Source organism: Eublepharis macularius, chromosome 5, assembly GCF_028583425.1.
Source record: "Eublepharis macularius isolate TG4126 chromosome 5, MPM_Emac_v1.0, whole genome shotgun sequence".
Taxonomy (NCBI): Eukaryota; Metazoa; Chordata; class Lepidosauria; order Squamata; family Eublepharidae; genus Eublepharis; species Eublepharis macularius.
This window is the reverse complement of record NC_072794.1, coordinates 168,401,831-168,418,526: the sequence shown is the minus strand read 5'-3', so window position 1 is coordinate 168,418,526 and position 16,696 is coordinate 168,401,831. Positions and strand designations below refer to the sequence as shown.

General features: G+C 45.9%; 2 protein-coding genes across 5 annotated transcripts in view; one reads left to right on the top strand and one right to left on the bottom strand.

The window, feature by feature from the left end:
• GMEB2 (glucocorticoid modulatory element binding protein 2) overlaps positions 1–11,890 on the bottom strand; it is a 27,088-nt gene extending 15,198 nt beyond the window's left edge. For 2 of the 3 annotated variants that reach the window (XM_054979815.1, XM_054979817.1), the window contains exons 1-2: positions 11,230–11,318; positions 3,930–4,123 (exon numbers count right to left, since the gene is read on the bottom strand). In XM_054979815.1, the coding sequence (XP_054835790.1) occupies positions 3,930–4,060 (131 nt within the window). In that variant the 5' untranslated portion in view covers positions 4,061–4,123; positions 11,230–11,318. Of the gene's footprint in view, positions 1–3,929; positions 4,124–11,229; positions 11,319–11,412 lie in introns of those variants that run through there. The other variant, XM_054979816.1, reaches the window with a different exon arrangement.
• On the top strand, positions 11,049–16,696 carry LOC129330002 (lamina-associated polypeptide 2, isoforms alpha/zeta-like). 2 transcript variants are annotated; one of them, XM_054979818.1, is made up of 2 exons: positions 11,049–11,320; positions 15,377–16,696. In XM_054979818.1, the coding sequence occupies exons 1-2, from the start codon at positions 11,276–11,278 to the stop codon at positions 16,346–16,348; spliced, it is 1,017 nt and encodes a 338-aa protein (XP_054835793.1). In that variant the 5' UTR covers positions 11,049–11,275; the 3' UTR covers positions 16,349–16,696. The 2 variants fall into 2 exon arrangements, with proteins under 2 accessions (XP_054835793.1, XP_054835795.1); XM_054979820.1 differs by lacking the exon at positions 11,049–11,320 and adding an exon at positions 12,124–12,203.

Genomic DNA, 16,696 nt, shown 5'->3' with positions numbered 1-16,696 from the left:
TAAACCCTGGATTACAGGTACAGCTTCCTATTGAGTTCGTAAGAAACAAGTCCATTTCTGTCTATCACTCAATAGCTATTTCTCTTTACTCAGAACGAATTCTCAAGTAATAGACGGTGAAGATGCCATGGCTGGCCAGTCAGAGAGACCCAAGGCAAAACAGGTATGAAAGAGAACCTGGACAAGCCACAGGTCTTCCCTCAAAACGTACGCTCAAAATAATCTCTACGGGGTCTAACGAATCCAGGCAACATGTCAATTATCATTTATTTCCAGAGCTGAGTGATGTGTGGTTGCATTGGTGGTTGGTTTTAAAATGTGAAATATGTAGAATATGTATGTCTTACAGTGGAATCCTAAACAGAGTCACTCCAGTCTAAGCCCACTGAAATCAATTAGCTTAGACTGGAGAAACTCTGCTTAGGATTTCACTGTTAATTTGTTAGCAGCCTTAAAAGGGCAGAAAAGCAGAATAAAAATTTAAATTAAAAAAATAGAAAATAAAAAATGTATTACATAGACATAACATACTCCAGATTTTAGAAGATTCTGTTCTCGCATACATTTGTTGGCTAAACCCCCAGAAGCTGGTTTTCAAACATGCCTTTAAGAGATGCACCGGACCATTAACAAGTTATAAAAATGTGTGTGGTGCTTTCCACAGGTAAGGATGTTACAGAGGTTAATAAAGAGTCCAGTAGCACCTTTAAGGCGAACCAACTTTATTGTAGCATAAGCTTTCGAGAACCACAGCTCTCTTCGTCAGATGCATCTGATGGAGAGAACCATGGTTCTCGAAAGCTTATGCTACAGTAAAGTTGGTTAGTCTTAAAGGTGGTACTGGACTCTTTACTATTTTGCTACTACAGACTAACACATGGCTAACTCCTCTGGCTCTATAGACAGAGACTAATGCTATATGGGATCTTCAAGCTTTCTTAGCGAGCACTGTTAAGCCAGCCAAGAGGGCAAGTCCACTACGCGGATGCAGCTGAGTAACAGCAAGGCCTTCTGCTGTGAACAGATAACCCATCCACCAATGTAAGCCTCGCGTTTACTTTGGCAAAAGTGACTTGGCAGTTGCACAGATAGCTGTCGTCCCAACAGAAGATCTCATTTCATATCTTCCATTAGTCTTTTCCTTTTTTAAAAAATTATATTTTATTAATTTTTTCAAAAAAAATGTATGAACAATAACAAACCATAACAAGAACAGTAGACACGAACTATCTCAAAATACATATCATATGATAGAAAAAGAATGATATCCAATTGTTGCTCCAATGAATTAGTCAAAAAGCTAAGGTAAGGAGCTTAGCTTTACAAATATGCTAAAGAATAATACAATTCTTTCACTTTATCATTAATTTCCACATTTCTGTTCAATAAACAATCCAATGTTGGAAACCATTGTTCTGACAATTGGGATTTATACTGAGGATTTTCATGCTGGGAAAGTTGATCTGTGATCTTATCCATTATGAAATAGTCCCACATGCGAGCATGCCATTCAGACACAGTGGGAGGGCATCTATGTTTCCATTTAGAAGCTATTACTGCTTTAGCAATAGCTGTTAATGAAAAAACTACATTTCTTTTAAGTTTAGGGATGTCTGAGTCACTCCAAAAATTTAGTATAATTACTTCTAAAGTCCTCGGTGCTACACAGTTGGTTACCAATTCTATTTTAGTAATTATTTTATCCCAAAACTATTTAATATATTTACAATTCCACCAACAGCGGACAAAGGTGCCCAATTCTCCACTTTGTTGGTTTATATAACCATGTTGGTTAACATGGTTTATATGATTCAATTTGACAGGTGTCAAATACCAGAGTATATAATTTAAACGTTTGCATTTTAACGTTAATGACTTTCGATGTAAAGTTATGATTTTTCCACATTTTATTCCAGTTGTCATCAGAAGGGTCAAAATTACATTCTTTCTGCCATATTTTTGGGCAGGATAGCACTTTATTTTTCTGTTTTGAGTCCAACAATATATGGTAAGATTTTGAAATTAAGCCTTGTTGTTTATCAGAGCTTCCTTTTAGAAGTTTTTCAAATTCTGCGAGTGGTTTAATCAAGTCCTTTTTTATCTTGGTATCTTCTATGTCAGGGGTGGGCAATTGTTCTGGCTCGGGGGCCACTTGGTGGGAGCGGAGGTTAGCGGAGGGCCGCACCTTTTAAAACGATTGCATTCATTAGTTAACTTTGCGTTTCAGAAAAGGTATAAATTGTATCATAAAAATCAATAAATATAAATTAAATAAAATAGTGGTAGTTTTATTCAATTTATTTATTGTGCTAATTTCATATCATCTATAGCTGCAAATCTTGATTCAACGCAGGTTTTTCTGACTGTCTTGGCGGGCCACAAAAAACTCTGTAGCGGGCCGCATGTGGGCCGCAATTTGCCCACCCCTGTTCTATGTAATGCTTAATTTTCCATTTTATTTTTCATGGAAAGTTTATCCGGTCTCAAATGGTTGGGGTTGGGTGGGACCCAATTGTACATATTGCTGAAGTTCCAGTTCACCCTGGTATTTCTTTCTTTCCTGTGGATACTTGGGATGTAGCAGTAAGAGTGTCGTATTAGGATCTGGGGGACCCAGGTTCAAATCCTCCACCCTGCCATGGAAGCTAGGCGAGCGACCTTGTGCTGGTCATACTACTCAACCTAACCGACCTCACAGAGTTGTCTGTCATAAGGATAAAACGGAGAACGGTGTGAAGCTGCTTCGGGGTCCCCATTGGGGTGGAAGTAAATAAATAAAATGGAAAGGAGGAAAAAAATATAAAGCAGAAGTGAAATGGAACGCAGTTAGATGGATGTGCTTTCCCCCATCTCTGCTTCAGCACTCTGTACCAGTCTCCTCTGTCCAATGCAGCACGGAAGATCTGCTTTTCCAAGAAGGCCGTTATTAAGACAGATCCACCTAAGCCCCACCGTCAAAAAAGCTGCCGGCACGGGTGGTTTCCATGACAAAACTGTGGGCTGCAGCTCTGCTCAGAAGTTTATCCCCGGAGGATTCATCAAGCAGACAGGAAAGGAATGAAAACAACCACCCGTGTCCTACTTGGACTCTCAAAATTGCTTTTCTTAACACTTGACAGATTCTGTAACAGTGTGGTAGGACTGCGGCCAGAAATGCAAGTCAAATCAAATTATGCTCTGTCGGGGCGGAAGCTGAATCAGGAACTTCCTGGAGTTGTTAAGAAGCCTCGCTAGCAATCTGGGACTGCGCTTGCTCGAGGCTTCAAAGCTCTCCTGTTCAAGTGGAGAAAGGAACTCCGGCGCAACAGGGGCGCTTATCACTGGCAGGTAGTACGGAGCCTCTGAATTAAAGCCTGGTCTACATACCAGGATGCTGACCCTCTGGCTGGGGCCTGTGCAATGGATTAATACCTTCTGCTAGCTGCATTCAGGATTCAGCCACTGACTTCAGGGATCCTGGAACAGGAAAAAAAACTGCTCCAGGTCTGGATTCAGGTTTGGCTAGCCACAGCCCCAAATTAGAACTATATTAAGAGCAGTCCAGATACCTTAGTATGGGAACAGTTCTGTATTCCACGGCAAGGATTCTTGTTATTATCTATTATTATAGGTATCGTTTGGCTTTTACTGCACTTGTTTCATAGCTTGTAATCCCACATTTTGCATTGCTCACACCTTCACCTTAGGCAATTTGCAGTTCTCGTTTACATTCTCTTTGGATTTAGCATTCTTAGCCCTATTGCACTGTCGTTGAATGTCTTGTGTTCTTTGATTACATTTTTCTCTCTCTTTTTCTTTGCTCTGTAATCTGCCTCGAGTCTCAGTGAGAAAGGCGGATTATAAATACGCTAAATAAATAAAGGAAAAATAACAACAATGGGTTGATGAAAGGCTTTGGGAGAGGAGAACTCAGAAGTGTTCATCCTTACCTGTGCTGGGACAGATTGGTGGTGACAAGCACTGTTTTCACTTCTTCCACACCACTGCCATCCACCACGTTGTCTGGAGTTGTCACCACCACCACCTCCTCCATGTGAACACTCACATCTGGGGTTGCCATCGTTAGAAAGGAGAGGGTGTCAGAAAGCCACAGTGGGGAAGGCCCTCTTCTGGAACCTTGGTCCTATTTCGAAACAAAGATTCAAAAAGTTACCCTGCTATAGCGGATGCCATTTCCAGCATCTGAACATCGCAAGGACCAGGAAGTGGGAACTCTTATTTTTGCTTATAAGATGAACTGTCAGTTTCTGCACAGTTGATTTCACAACAGCAAGGGTTGCCCAGCCTCCGTCCACCCTGCTGCCACCGCCACGGGACAGTGTCAAGCACAAAAAGGAGCCAAAATCAGTATGCTCTTTCCCATGGCTATCCTTCCATCTGCCAGATTCGATTTTGCTCTGTTGTCATGGCTTTGTGCTGCGTTGATCTTACCAGCCACCTAAAGCGTGCAAGTGGAAAAGCCAGATAATTAACCATCAAACACATTCATTGCAGAGCAAGAGTCTTCTTAAACAGAATTTCCAGCGGCCAGTAAGAAATTTCTGGCATGCAAAGAGAAACAGACAACTCTGGCAGCTGAAGGGAAAGGGGCAGAGATAATGGGGTGGCAGGCAGAAAGGGAGCAGAAGGCAAAAAAGAAAAAGCTTGCATCAATGGAAAGCATGGAGCTGCAAAGCCAGTGTGTGAACCAGAAAAGGGGAAGGCAGGGCAAATACAGAGTATGTTGTCCTCTTCTCACAGAGCAAGCTACTTCAGTCTTACTGAAGTGGGCCTAGACTGAAGTAACTGCAGACAACTTCACTCTAAGACCCCCCCCCCCTAATTTATTAACTTATTCGTGATCACGGTGACCCTCCTGCAAGGTAAGTATACCCTAAATGTGTACTGGGTATAGCTATCCAACAAGAGTTTGCAATTTCTTCTTTAGAATCATATCCTTTTCAATTGTAGATCCAGGCTTCCTTCAAGATTAGAACAGATAGGTTTTACTTCTTTATTTATCATTGAAGGAGAACTGCAAAGTAATGTTGGCATAGATTAAAATGCAGATATTACAGTCTGATTTTAGAAGTACGAATCTGCAAACTAGAAAGGTGTGCTCTCTTTCCTGTTATGGACTAGAATCTTCAGTAGCCCTCCCAGTGTATTTAAAATTTCTGACTACTTCTAGATATTGTAATATTTTTCTGGCTGCTAGATTAAATGCTGTACCGTCCCCCGAATTAAAAAGTCAATTTGCAGGAATTCTTTTTTTGGTGCTTTTGCAACATGAGGAAGATAGCTCACCTAGACAGCAATCCTAAACAGGTCTACTCAGAATCCTACTCATGTCTATTCAATACCGCTTACTCCCAGGAAAATGTTCTTAGGTTTGTATTGTGTGCCCTTGAATGTCCTCTATTTAATAAAGATAGAGAGAAATGGATAACTTTGCTGCTAGAGAAGGATGAATTTATGAGTAATGATCAAAGGTTCTCTTTTCTTCTACGTGATAATGATCCATATATTACCAGATCTTTGGCTTCTTATCTGTTAGTAACTCAGCATAAAATAAAAATTAAAAAACATTTATAATTAGGATGGCCCTCCAAGGTTTTCGGTTTTTTTAACAGTGTGGTTAGACTTAAGGCTATAGCCAATAAAGCCATACCATTAAAGGAAACTGATTAATTCATTCAGAATATTTCTATGCTGTCTTCTGCTCAAGGTGGCTTACAATTAAAAACCACAATATTAAAACACAAGCCATTGGTCGTAAGTAGCACGAAAACTATCCATAAAACGGAAGCAGACCGTTAAGAAGGTGATAAGATAAAATCCCCACATTAAAAGTCTGGGTAAAAAGATGTATCTGGCACCTAAAAGAAAGTAAAGTACGTGCCAGGTGAGACTCAACGAGGAGGGCGTCCCAGTGGCAAGATGCCACCACAGAAAATGTCCTGTCTCTCTAGTCACCACCCACCTCACCTCTGTAGGTGAGATACAGAGAACAAGATTTGAGAGGCAGAGCTTGTAGGCTGGATAGTATGTGAAAAAAATGGCCCTTCGTGTCCTTTTCATAAATAAACCGATGCTTACCGATTTGCCTTTTCAGGAGCTCCCTTGACATCTCCCTCTGACGGCAAAGGGACACCTGAAAAAGCAAGCTGGGAATCACCTACGGACTTTACTCCCACCTCTTTCCAAGAGGATGAGGGATGCCAAACTATATTTGGGAAGCATTCTTATTCTTCAGTTGTCACCTTCAAATCTGAACAGCAGGATCTGAGTCCAGAGGCACCTTAGAGACCAACAAGATTTTCGGAGTATAAGCTTTTGAGAGACAGAGCTCCCTTCTTCAGACACTGGGGAGCTGTTCAAATGCCAGGGAGTCCTGATTCTCAAAAGCTTACACTCTGAGAATCTTGTGGGTATCTAAGGTGCCTCTGGACTCAAATCTACTGCAGACCAACATGGCTACCCACCTAGCAACCCTCAAATTTGTAAGTTGCACACAGCTGGAAAATACCTGATAGGGAGTCCTTGACAATACACAGCAGGATTTGAATCCAGTGACAACACTGAGACTAGTAAGATATACAGGGTATAAGCTTCTGAGAGTCAGAGCTCCCTTCTTCAGATACAGGGAGGAGTGGCGATCCCTGAGCCTTTATATCCTAGTCAGGCTGTGGAAGGAGTCAGGATACAAAGGTACAATGCTGCTGATTAGAGCTGAAACGTGACAATGCAGGGGGAGGATGAAAAGCAAGCGACAAGAAGCCTTGTCAGGTGAAAAAAACCACGCTGAATAAATATGAAATTGCCTTAAAGCAAGTCAGACTGTGGGTCCATTTCACCTAGCGCTGCCTGCTTCAAATCCAGTGGTTCTACAGGGTGTCCGGAGATCTTCCCTCGTCCTGCTCATGAAGATCCTTTAATTTGCCGAGGACTGAATCTACGACCTCCTGCTTGCGAAAATGCATCCTACCACCGGGCTAAAAACAGCGTCAAATTTTGCCACTAGGGCAAATCTGTGGTTTTTCAAAGGCTGCGACGTTCTGAGGATATGCACCTCTCTCTGTTTCAGCAAGTCAGTTTAATATGCAGAAGATACTGTATGCAGCTTCTAGAAGAACTGCAGATTCCCCGCGCTCTCAAAGGCTGCCGGCCGAAAAGAACGGTGCCAGCAGCGATTTCACAGCAAACAGAGGAAGAAGGCACGCTGGCTTTGCAAGCGACACGGCAATGAAGCAGCGGAGTCAGGTTGCAGCTTCTCCACTTTCCCGTCGCTAAAATCGGGACAGGGTATATCCCACCTTCCATAGTAAAATCTCGAGTCATCGCCACTGCTTGAACTGGGAAGAGACTCTTTGGCCACCATTATAACAAATTGCAGCACAGTCTTCGTTCATCATTTTGTCTCTACAGGGCTTGGGAAACCAAAGGCCTCAAGAACGCCTGTAAAGGCCCAGAAGAGTCGGCCTCCTATCCTGTCTCACCCCCACACACCCTAATTTAGGCTGAAGAAAAAACACAGAAAGAGGCTGGAGAAAAAGGTTGCCACATGCACCATTACGGTCCAGTTCACACACCGGAGAGGATGATGGGGCAGTAGAGAGGCAGAACAGACTGCACCACTTGAGACTGCAGGTAGAAGATCCAGTTTTGGCATGCTCCCCCTGGGTTAAACCCCCCCCCCACTCCGTACACAAACATATAACCTAACCTACCTCACAGGGTTGTTGTGATAAAACAGAGGCAAGGAGAATGATGTAAACCACTTTGGGTCCCCACGGGAGAGAAAGGCGGGGTATAAAATAAATTAAAAAATAAACACAGCTCCAAGAGGGAAGGGAAACAATATCGATCACTTCATTCTCGAGCAGTCCCATTAAACTCTCTAGCAAAGTCTTGTTTGGTTGTTGTGGGTTTTCCGGGCTGTATTGCCGTGGTCTTGGCATTGTAGTTCCTGATGTTTCGCCAGCAGCTGTGGCTGGCATCTTCAGAGGTGTAGCACCAAAAGACAGAGATCTCTCAGTGTCACAGTGTGGAAAAGATGTTGGCAGGTCATTTATATCTACTCAGGAAGGTGGGGTTGGGCTGAGTCATCCTGTAAGAGTTTCCCAGGGTGTGGAATGTTAATGTAGGGACGCTTCACTGTATCCCGAGGAGGTTCTTTTGAATATGGATTGGCGCTTGATATGCTAATCTTCTCTGCAGGGCTATTGTTGGGTATAGAGTATTTTGTTAGCCTGGTGTTTTTCAGGACTGGAGACCATGCTCTATTCATTCTTAAGGTCTCTTCTTTCCTGTTGAAATTGTGCTTATGCTTATGAATTTCAATGGCTTCCCTGTGCAATCTGACGAAGCAGTTGGAAGTGTTGTCCAGTATTTTAGTGTCCTGGAATACGATACTGTGCTACACCTCTGAAGATGCCAGTCACAGCTGCTGGCGAAACGTCGGGAACTGCAATGCCAAGACCACGGCGATACAGCCCGGAAAACCCACAACCACCATCGTTCTCCGGCCGTGAAAGCCTTCGGCAATACAAAGTCTTGTTTGCTCAAACTGGCAGCGGCTCTCCAAGGTCTCAGGCCTCTCACCTACTGCTCGAGCCTTTTAGCTGGAGATGCCAGCGAATGAGCCCGAGTCCTCCTGCTCACAAAGCAGGTGCTCTGCCGGAGGTACAGCCCTGCCCCACAGATGCTCGCACACAGTCTTAGTACCCTGCAGGCAAACCTACACAGTCACGAGAGCGCAAGCTGTCATGACGACACAGCGGCAGCTGACTCGGTAGTCTGTGGCTTACAAAAGCCTACATCCTAATAAACCAGTTAGTCGGTTCGAATGCCACAAGGCTCCGCTGTCCTTGCCTGTGCTCCAAGGGGAAGACTTTATATAGTGCAAAGCCACAGGAACTTTAAATTCCCTTGTGCAAACCTCCCACCCACCCCCCACACGTACACACACAAATGCAAGGTAGCTGAATGCCCCCCGCCCCCAAAGTGGAAGGAGGCATTTTTCATCGTATGCAAAAGCAACTGGGAAAAACGAAGCTTTAACAGGGAGCAAGGGTGGTGGAGAGAGCACGCTTACGAAGGAATGAATAACCAAACTGGGGGATGGAGAGCCAAAGCCAAAGGCACCTGCAGATTTATGTGGGTGGGATGAGGGCCTAGGGTTGCCAGCTCTGGGTTGGGAAATTCCTGGAGATTTGGGGGGAATGGGCTTTCGAGAGCAAGAGCTCCCTTCTTTAGATACTGGAGAACAGCTGTAATTCTGGGAGCTCTCCAGCCACTGCCTGGAAGTTGGCAACTCTGTTGGGGAGGGAACGGCTGCAGCATCATTGACCACCAGGCTTGCCAGCTCCAAATGGAAAAAATTCCTGGAAATTTACAGGGTGGGAAGCCTGGGGGAGGGACCCCTCCTGAAATGGGGTATAGTACCACAGAGTCCACCTTCCAAAAGCAGCCATTTTCTCCAGGGGAATTGACCTCTGTAGTCTGGAGATCAGTTAACAACAACAACAAGGTCAGTGTTGTTATTTGCAGCCCAACCACTATGTTACTGCAGCTCCTTTATAATATATGCACTTATATAATATATGTACTTATATACCGCTCTTCTAGACAGAATTCTAGTTCAGAATGCTGAACAAGGTTGGTGTTGTTATCCTCACAACACAGCTCGGGAGCTGAGGCTGAGGGGAGTGGCTTACCCAAGTGCACCTGCTGAGCTCATAACAGTAGTGGAAGCCAAACTAGCAGAGTGCTGATTTGCAGCCCAACCACTTAACCACTATGCGACAGCAGCTCTTCTAGACAGATTAGATCCCCACTCAGAGCAGTGAACAAAGTCAATGTTGGTTGTTGGGGGTTTTCCGGGCTGTATTGCCGTGGTCTTGGCATTGTAGTTCCTGACGTTTCGCCAGCAGCTGTGGCTGGCATCTTCAGAGGTGTAGCACCAAAAGACAGAGATCTCTCAGTGTCAAAGATCTCTGTCTTTTGGTGCTACACCTCTGAAGATGCCAGCCACAGCTGCTGGCGAAACGTCAGGAACTACAATGCCAAGACCACGGCAATACAGCCCGGAAAACCCCCAACAACCATCGTTCTCCGGCCGTGAAAGCCTTCGACAATACAAAGTCAATGTTATTACACACAATGCAGCTGGGGAGTTGGGCTGAGAGGAGTGACTTACCCAACGCCACTGGTTGAGCTCATGGCAATAGTGGGAGTAGAACAGGCAAAGTGCTGATTTGCAACCCAACCTGTTAACCACTATGCTACAGCAGTCAGTGTTGTTATTCTCTCCACAATGCAGCTGGGGCTGAAACGAGTGGCTTACCCAAGGCCACCTGTTGAACTCATGGCAGTAGCAGGATTTGAACCAGCAGACTGCCAATTCACAGTCCAACCACTTAACCACTATGTTACAACAGCTCTTCTAGATAAATTAGTGCCCCACTTAGAGGTGAACACAGTCAGAGCTATTATCGTCCCCACAATGCAGCTGGGCTGAGCGGAGTGGCTCATCCACTCCTGAGCTCGTGGCAGTAAGTGGGAGTTGAAGCAGCAGAGTGGTTTGCAACCCAACCACTTAACACTATGCTACAGCAGTTAGTGTTATTACAGCTGGGGAGCTGGGAGGAGTGGCTGACGCAAGGCCACCTACTGAGCTCACGGCACGAGTGGGAATCGAACCAGCAGACTTACAAGCCAACCACTTAACCCCTATGCTACAGCAGTCAGTGTTGTTATAATCCCCACAATACAGCTGGGGCCGAGAGGCTTCCCCAAGGCTGAGCTCCTGGCAGCGGCGGGATTCGAACCAGCAGAGTGATGACTCGCAGCCCAGCCGCTTAACCACTACGTCACAACGTTCCGAGGGCTCTCCAGCCACCCCCTGGAGGTTGGCCACCGCATCGGGGCGAGGCAGCCTCCGGCGCGGAACGTCGGCGCGAGGCCGGGCGCGCGACACCCCCCTTCAGCGCGCGGGAGGGAGGGGGGAGCGTGGCACGCTCCCGACGGCGCGCGCGGGCTGCGGGGGAGGAGGGGCCGAGGCGCGAGCGAGGGGGGGAAGGGGGAGGAGAGGCGGCCGAGCGCCGCCGTCTCGCCGCCGCTGCCGTAACGTCCTGACGCTCCGCAGGGACCCGCCGGCCGGCCGGAGGGAGGGAGCAGGGAGGTCGGGCGCGTCGTCGAGAGGCGGATTCCCCGCGGCGGTGACAGCGGCGGCCGCGCTCCTCTTACCTCAGCCGCTGCCGCCCGTCCGACGAGCCCGGCTCAGGTCCCAACGATGGCGGGGAGAGGGAGAGGCGGAGGAAAGGACCTGCCTGAACGGGTGAGGGGGAAAGGCTCGGGCTGCCTCGCGCGCCGCCCGGCTGCCACTGCGCAGGCGCGCACTTCCTCCCCCCCCCCCCCCATGGTACCTACCTAAGCCGAGGCTTTCAAATGACAGGAGTGTGGAGGAGGAGGAGGAGGGGGAAACGGGGGGGAGGCGTTGGGTGGAAGCCTCTTGAGGGTTTTTTTTTCTTTAAAGGCTGCCTGCAAAGGCCGGCCCCGTGGGGAGCGCAGTGCGCCTGCGCCAAGGAAGGGCTCTCGAGCACTCCTCCCGCGCCTCGGCTTGGGGGGAGGTTTACGTGCGCGTGCGCCGACGAGGTGCTGTCGCGCGCTTCCTCCTGGGTTGGATGCGCGCGCGCTCTCTGGCTTCTTCGGCGCTGCTGCCTCTGCAGGTGGAGTTGGCCGTGCTGTAGAAATTATAAGCCCCCCCCTGCCAAATTTAAGGCGGAGCCAGCCTGGTGTAGATCCAAAGCCTGGTGTAGTGTGTACGACGTCGGAATAGGGCCTGGTCGACCCGGTTTAAATCCTCACTCTGCCACTAGACAGTCACGTGCTCTCAGGCTAGCCTACCTTGCAGGATTCAGTGGAGGAAAAGGGAGCTGAAGTGTGCTTTCGAGAACCACAGCTCTCTTCCTCAGATGCATGGAGGGTATGAAGAAACTGGCCAGAGATATATGGAGGGTGCAAGGAGTGAGAAAGGCAGACCATAAGTGACATAAATTAAATAACACTTTAAAATACTACATGGGCTCAATCCTGCTTGGTTGAGGCACTTGTGTCCCCCCCCCCACACACAAATGGCTTTTTTTGTTTGATAAATTTTGATAAATAAATGCTTTTCAAGACAAGGTTTTACTCAAAATGTGTGGTGCGAAGATTTCTAGGTAAGACAATCTACGGCATTAGAGAATAATTCCTTTGTTTAATGAAGGCATGTACGTGTTTTTAAGAATGCATTTATTGTTTAGATTTAATCAATTTGGTCAGTTAAGATGCTATAATATGCGTTGTGATAATATGCTGTTAAACAGAGTCCTTGAGTTGGGTGGAAAGGCTGCAGACAGCTGTTTGAAATAAATAATGTTATATGGTGGCATAGAAATGTTTTGAATAAAATATAATTATCATTTTAACTGCGCTTTTATACCACTTTTCTAGACAGATTAGTGCCTATAAATAAATAATGTTATAAGGTGGCATAGCAACGCTCTAAATAAAATAAATACATAATGTTATAAAGTTTAACCCAGAATCCAAATAGGCTGCTAGTCCTCCTGTGACTTGATGAGACTGCTGTGTCCAAATAATATGTATTCTTTTGTTTTCCCCAAAGTGTGTCTTTTCTGTGGCCTTGGCCCGACATACCTGTGGAACCGCCACTCTCCCTATGTCCCTCCACAGCAGCTTCACTCATCCGAACAGGGTCTCTTGCAGGTGTCAGCCTGCACATGGGCAAAATCAACTGCAGCCCGTATACGGGCCTTCTCTGTGGTGGCCCCTACCCCATGGAACAGCCTGCCTGAGTAGATCAGGAGAGCTCCCATGCTCTTGGCTTTCTGCAAACAATGCAAAACTGAATGATTGTAGAGAGGGGGTCTTGGATGTTTCGCCAATGAGTTGGGAACCATGGGGTCCACCATTATGTTGCTTTACATATTATCTGTTGCTTTGAATATGTACTCGTATATACTGCTTGTGCTTCATGTTGTCTAATGTCAATCTGAGAATAGATTAGGTTCTTTTTCACCAAACCTTCAACCCTGTACTGGATCCTTGCTAATGCTCTGTCTCTGTAAACTTGTATTCATTTACCCTATGACATTGTTTATGGAAATGTTCTTGACGGTGTATGGAAATGCCTGCTCTTGTCCTTGCTGATCTCACACTGTGTGATCCACCTTGAGTCTCAGTAAGAAAGGCGTACTATAAATGACATAAATAAAATCAAATAAATAAAATTTCTCAGATGACCAAAGCGAAGATGCATGTGCAAAGGTAACACAAGGTGTAGTCATTTGGGAATCATGCCCACTCCTCCAAGTATTGGAAATATTAACAATTTTGTTCATAGAAAACTGAAGCTTTTATACTTTACTGTTATATATGGTGATTAGATTATCATAATTATCATGTCGTGGCTATATCTTAAATCCTTGATTTTAAAAATAGGTTATTGGTTACTCATTTTATGTTCTTAAAGTTGTCAAATAAGCTTTGGTTTGATAAGAAAGCAATTATTTATTTTTCTCAACATTTCTGCATTTTTTCCTGGGGGGGGGATCTTTGCTGCCCTCATGTTCTCATCATTTGCTGAGCCCTTATGTTTTCACCATGGGAGCAAAAAAGTACATTCCTCAGTGTTAATTTATTGTTGTTTCCTTGCCGGGAAAACTCCTTTAGGCAGAGTTCCCTTTGTATTTAACATTTGTGATTTGATTTTATTGATGAGAACATCTAACAACCAAGTTTATCTTCCAAAGAATATCTATAGCCAGTATGCATCTTAGCTGCTGAGTGCGTATACACCCCCCCCCCCCCAAAAATACCGCATAACACTAGCAGAGAACATTCCTGGCACATTATGGCAGAACAGTATGGAAGGATATGGATATGAAGAGGTGTGTGGAATTCTACACATTCCATGAAAATGAAAAAGGAATACTGTTGAGTATTTCAATGTAATCTTCATTTTTATCCAGGTTATTACCGGGCCTGATCCAAAGAGAGCTGACAATAATTCTCTGATGATGTATTCTTTGTGGTTATCAGTGGAAGCCATTTTCTTCTTGAATTGCTTTTCAGAGTAGGTTAAAAAAGGACTCGCAAAACCTTCGTTTACAGTAGACGAGGTGTCTTGTGCGGACATATTCTGCTCCCCCAGAATCACAGCTTGGATTCTCCCCTTAGATTTTAAGCATTTCACAGAAAGTGTTTCAAAGAAGCTGTTCTTCAACATTAGCCAAACGGCCCATGGTTCTGCGTTAGCTCCAAGATTCCGTGTTGGGGTTATACTGTAGCTCAGTTGTACTCATGCAGCTCTGAAGATTTTTCTTAGATAGAGAATATGGGAAGCTCGTGTTATTACATTGCCCTTCTGAAGACTTCAGCCTGTCTCCTTTTCCGCAGTTTCTCCCTTTGCAGACTGTTAGTAGAACGTGCAAGCTAACAGTGTGGAGGAGCAAAGTAAAAGCACTCTTCACATGGCAGAATGCAGTTTGGAACCAGAGGGAAGGAATCTTCTGTTTACTTCCGGATAAGTGTGCGGAATGTAGCATTACAATCAAAGGGCCAAGCTGGACGTGTTGTGGGAGTTCTGCCCACAGAGCACCTGGCAGTTTTTTCAAGCTCATTTCTCGGGCATGTGGGAGCCCAATCTGAGTTGGGACTGCACTCTTCATGCCGCATTCGTGATCCGAATTGGGTCCCTGTGTGCCCGAGAACTGAGTTTTAACAACTGCTGGTACTTTTGGTTGGTCTGCAGTGGGACAATGGGATTGGAGTCCAGTGGCACTTTAGAAAGCAAAAAACTGTTGGGAGCTCTAGACCCAACTCCCAGTTCCTATTTGGCGTTAGTCCCAAGGCTGTGAATCTACACTCACTAAATTGTGAGTCATTCATGTTGAAATCAGTGGGTCTTGCTGTATGTAGCCAACTTTTTTTCAATTTAACTTGAGCAGTTCTAAGCTATTTGTGCTCTTTTTTTCCCCATCAAGTTACACGCTTGCTTTCCTGTTGCTTTAGTAGGCTATCAGTGAAATCCTAAGGAGAGTTACTCCAGTGTAAGCCCATTGATTTCAATGGACTTAGACTGGAGTAACTCTCCTCAGGATTTCATGGAAAGAGATGAACCACAGGAGTTGCTTATTCCGCTCATGCTAAAGACATTGAAATGGTACTCTGAGATCCAGAACTGGTAGCCAGGAAAACAGACACACATACCACATTTTGGTGGATTTGAATCTGTTTTTATGAACATTTGGGAATTTGGTATAAAATTTTTCATTTGTGTATCTATGTAGCATTGTAGTAACAAATTCTCCGTATCTATGCTGACCAGATGGCCCGTATGGCCAAGGCGTTGGAGATCGATGTGTCCTCGGCGGTGCCTAAGACGAAGGATAAGCTCCTGTGTCGCATCTATGGTGACAAGCCAGCTACAGTGGGCTTCCCTATGTTGGAAGGCTTAGAGGAGATTGTGGAGAAGGTCTGGAAGGTGCCTTCGGATCTGCCGGCCACATCAAAGCACATCGAGCAGATGTATAAGATCAAACAAGGCACATGGCAATCCCTCATTAAACATCCTCCACCATCATCCCTGATAGCTGAGGAAGTCCAGCACCGGAGGTCAGGTTCCTCTTCCGTTCCACCAGATAAAGAGGGAAAGAAGATGGACGCCCTGGGCAGACGCCAGTACTCCACCTCGGCACTGGCCCTCCGTATAGCCAACTACCAAACCATCATGGCTCGCTATCAGCTGTCCCTGTGGGAGAAGCTGGCGTCTTATGTCACTGACCTGCCTGCGGATAAGAAGGCAGTGGTGTCACTGCTGCAAACTGAGGCTGTTCAATTATCAAAGCAGCAGATGAATGCGGGGAACCATGCGGCTGACACTGCTGCCCGTGGCATGGCCTCAGCGGTACTCCTAAGAAGGCACTCGTGGCTGCGGTCGACGGCTCTCTCGCAGGAGGTGAAAGCCAAGATCGAGCATCTGCCGTTTGAAGGAGATTCCCTCTTCTCGAGCACCACGGATGAGGCGCTAAAAAAGAAGAAGGCTAGGCAGACGGCTCGGTCGTTGGGAGTGACCTCAGCGGACAGGTCTGTGTTCAAGCCACGGTACTCGACCAGATACAACCCGTATCAGTACCATGGAAGATACCGACCACGTCCATACTTCCATCAATACCCTCCTTCTCGGCGCCGGTACACCCCTACGCGGCAACAAAGCAAGAGGCGTAGGCCTTTCAAGTCCCGCCCGTCTCAGCCTCCTGCCCAGCAGAAAGATCCGCAGGGGACAGGGAGGCAGTTCTGACAGTCTGGCCCACACGCAGCCCTGAACTTTTCGGACAGGGTGAAGCCTTTCCTGTTTGAATGGGAGTCAATCACATCTGACTCATGGGTCTTAACCATTGTGAATAAAGGATATGGGCTAGAATTCACTGAACTGCCTATGTGTATTTCACCATCAAGGGCTGTGAGTAATACCTTGGTTGAGCTAGAGCAGCGGTGGGCAATTGTTTTGGCTCGGGGGCCACTTTGTGGGAGCGGAGGTTAGCGGAGGGCCGCACCTTTTAAAATGATTGCATTCATTAGTTAACTTTGCATTTCAGAAAAGGTATAAATTGTATCATAAAAATCAATAAATATAAATTAAATAAAA

What these genes read in the sequence shown, in the direction of transcription:
- LOC129330002 (XM_054979818.1), top strand. Translation starts at nt 11,276, where the DNA reads ATGGCGGGGAGAGGGAGAGGCGGAGGAAAGGACCTGCCTGAACGG. An exon ending in GAAAGGACCTGCCTGAACGG is followed by an intron (nt 11,321 to 15,376) that starts GTGAGGGGGAAA and finishes TATGCTGACCAG; the next exon opens with ATGGCCCGTATGGCCAAGGC.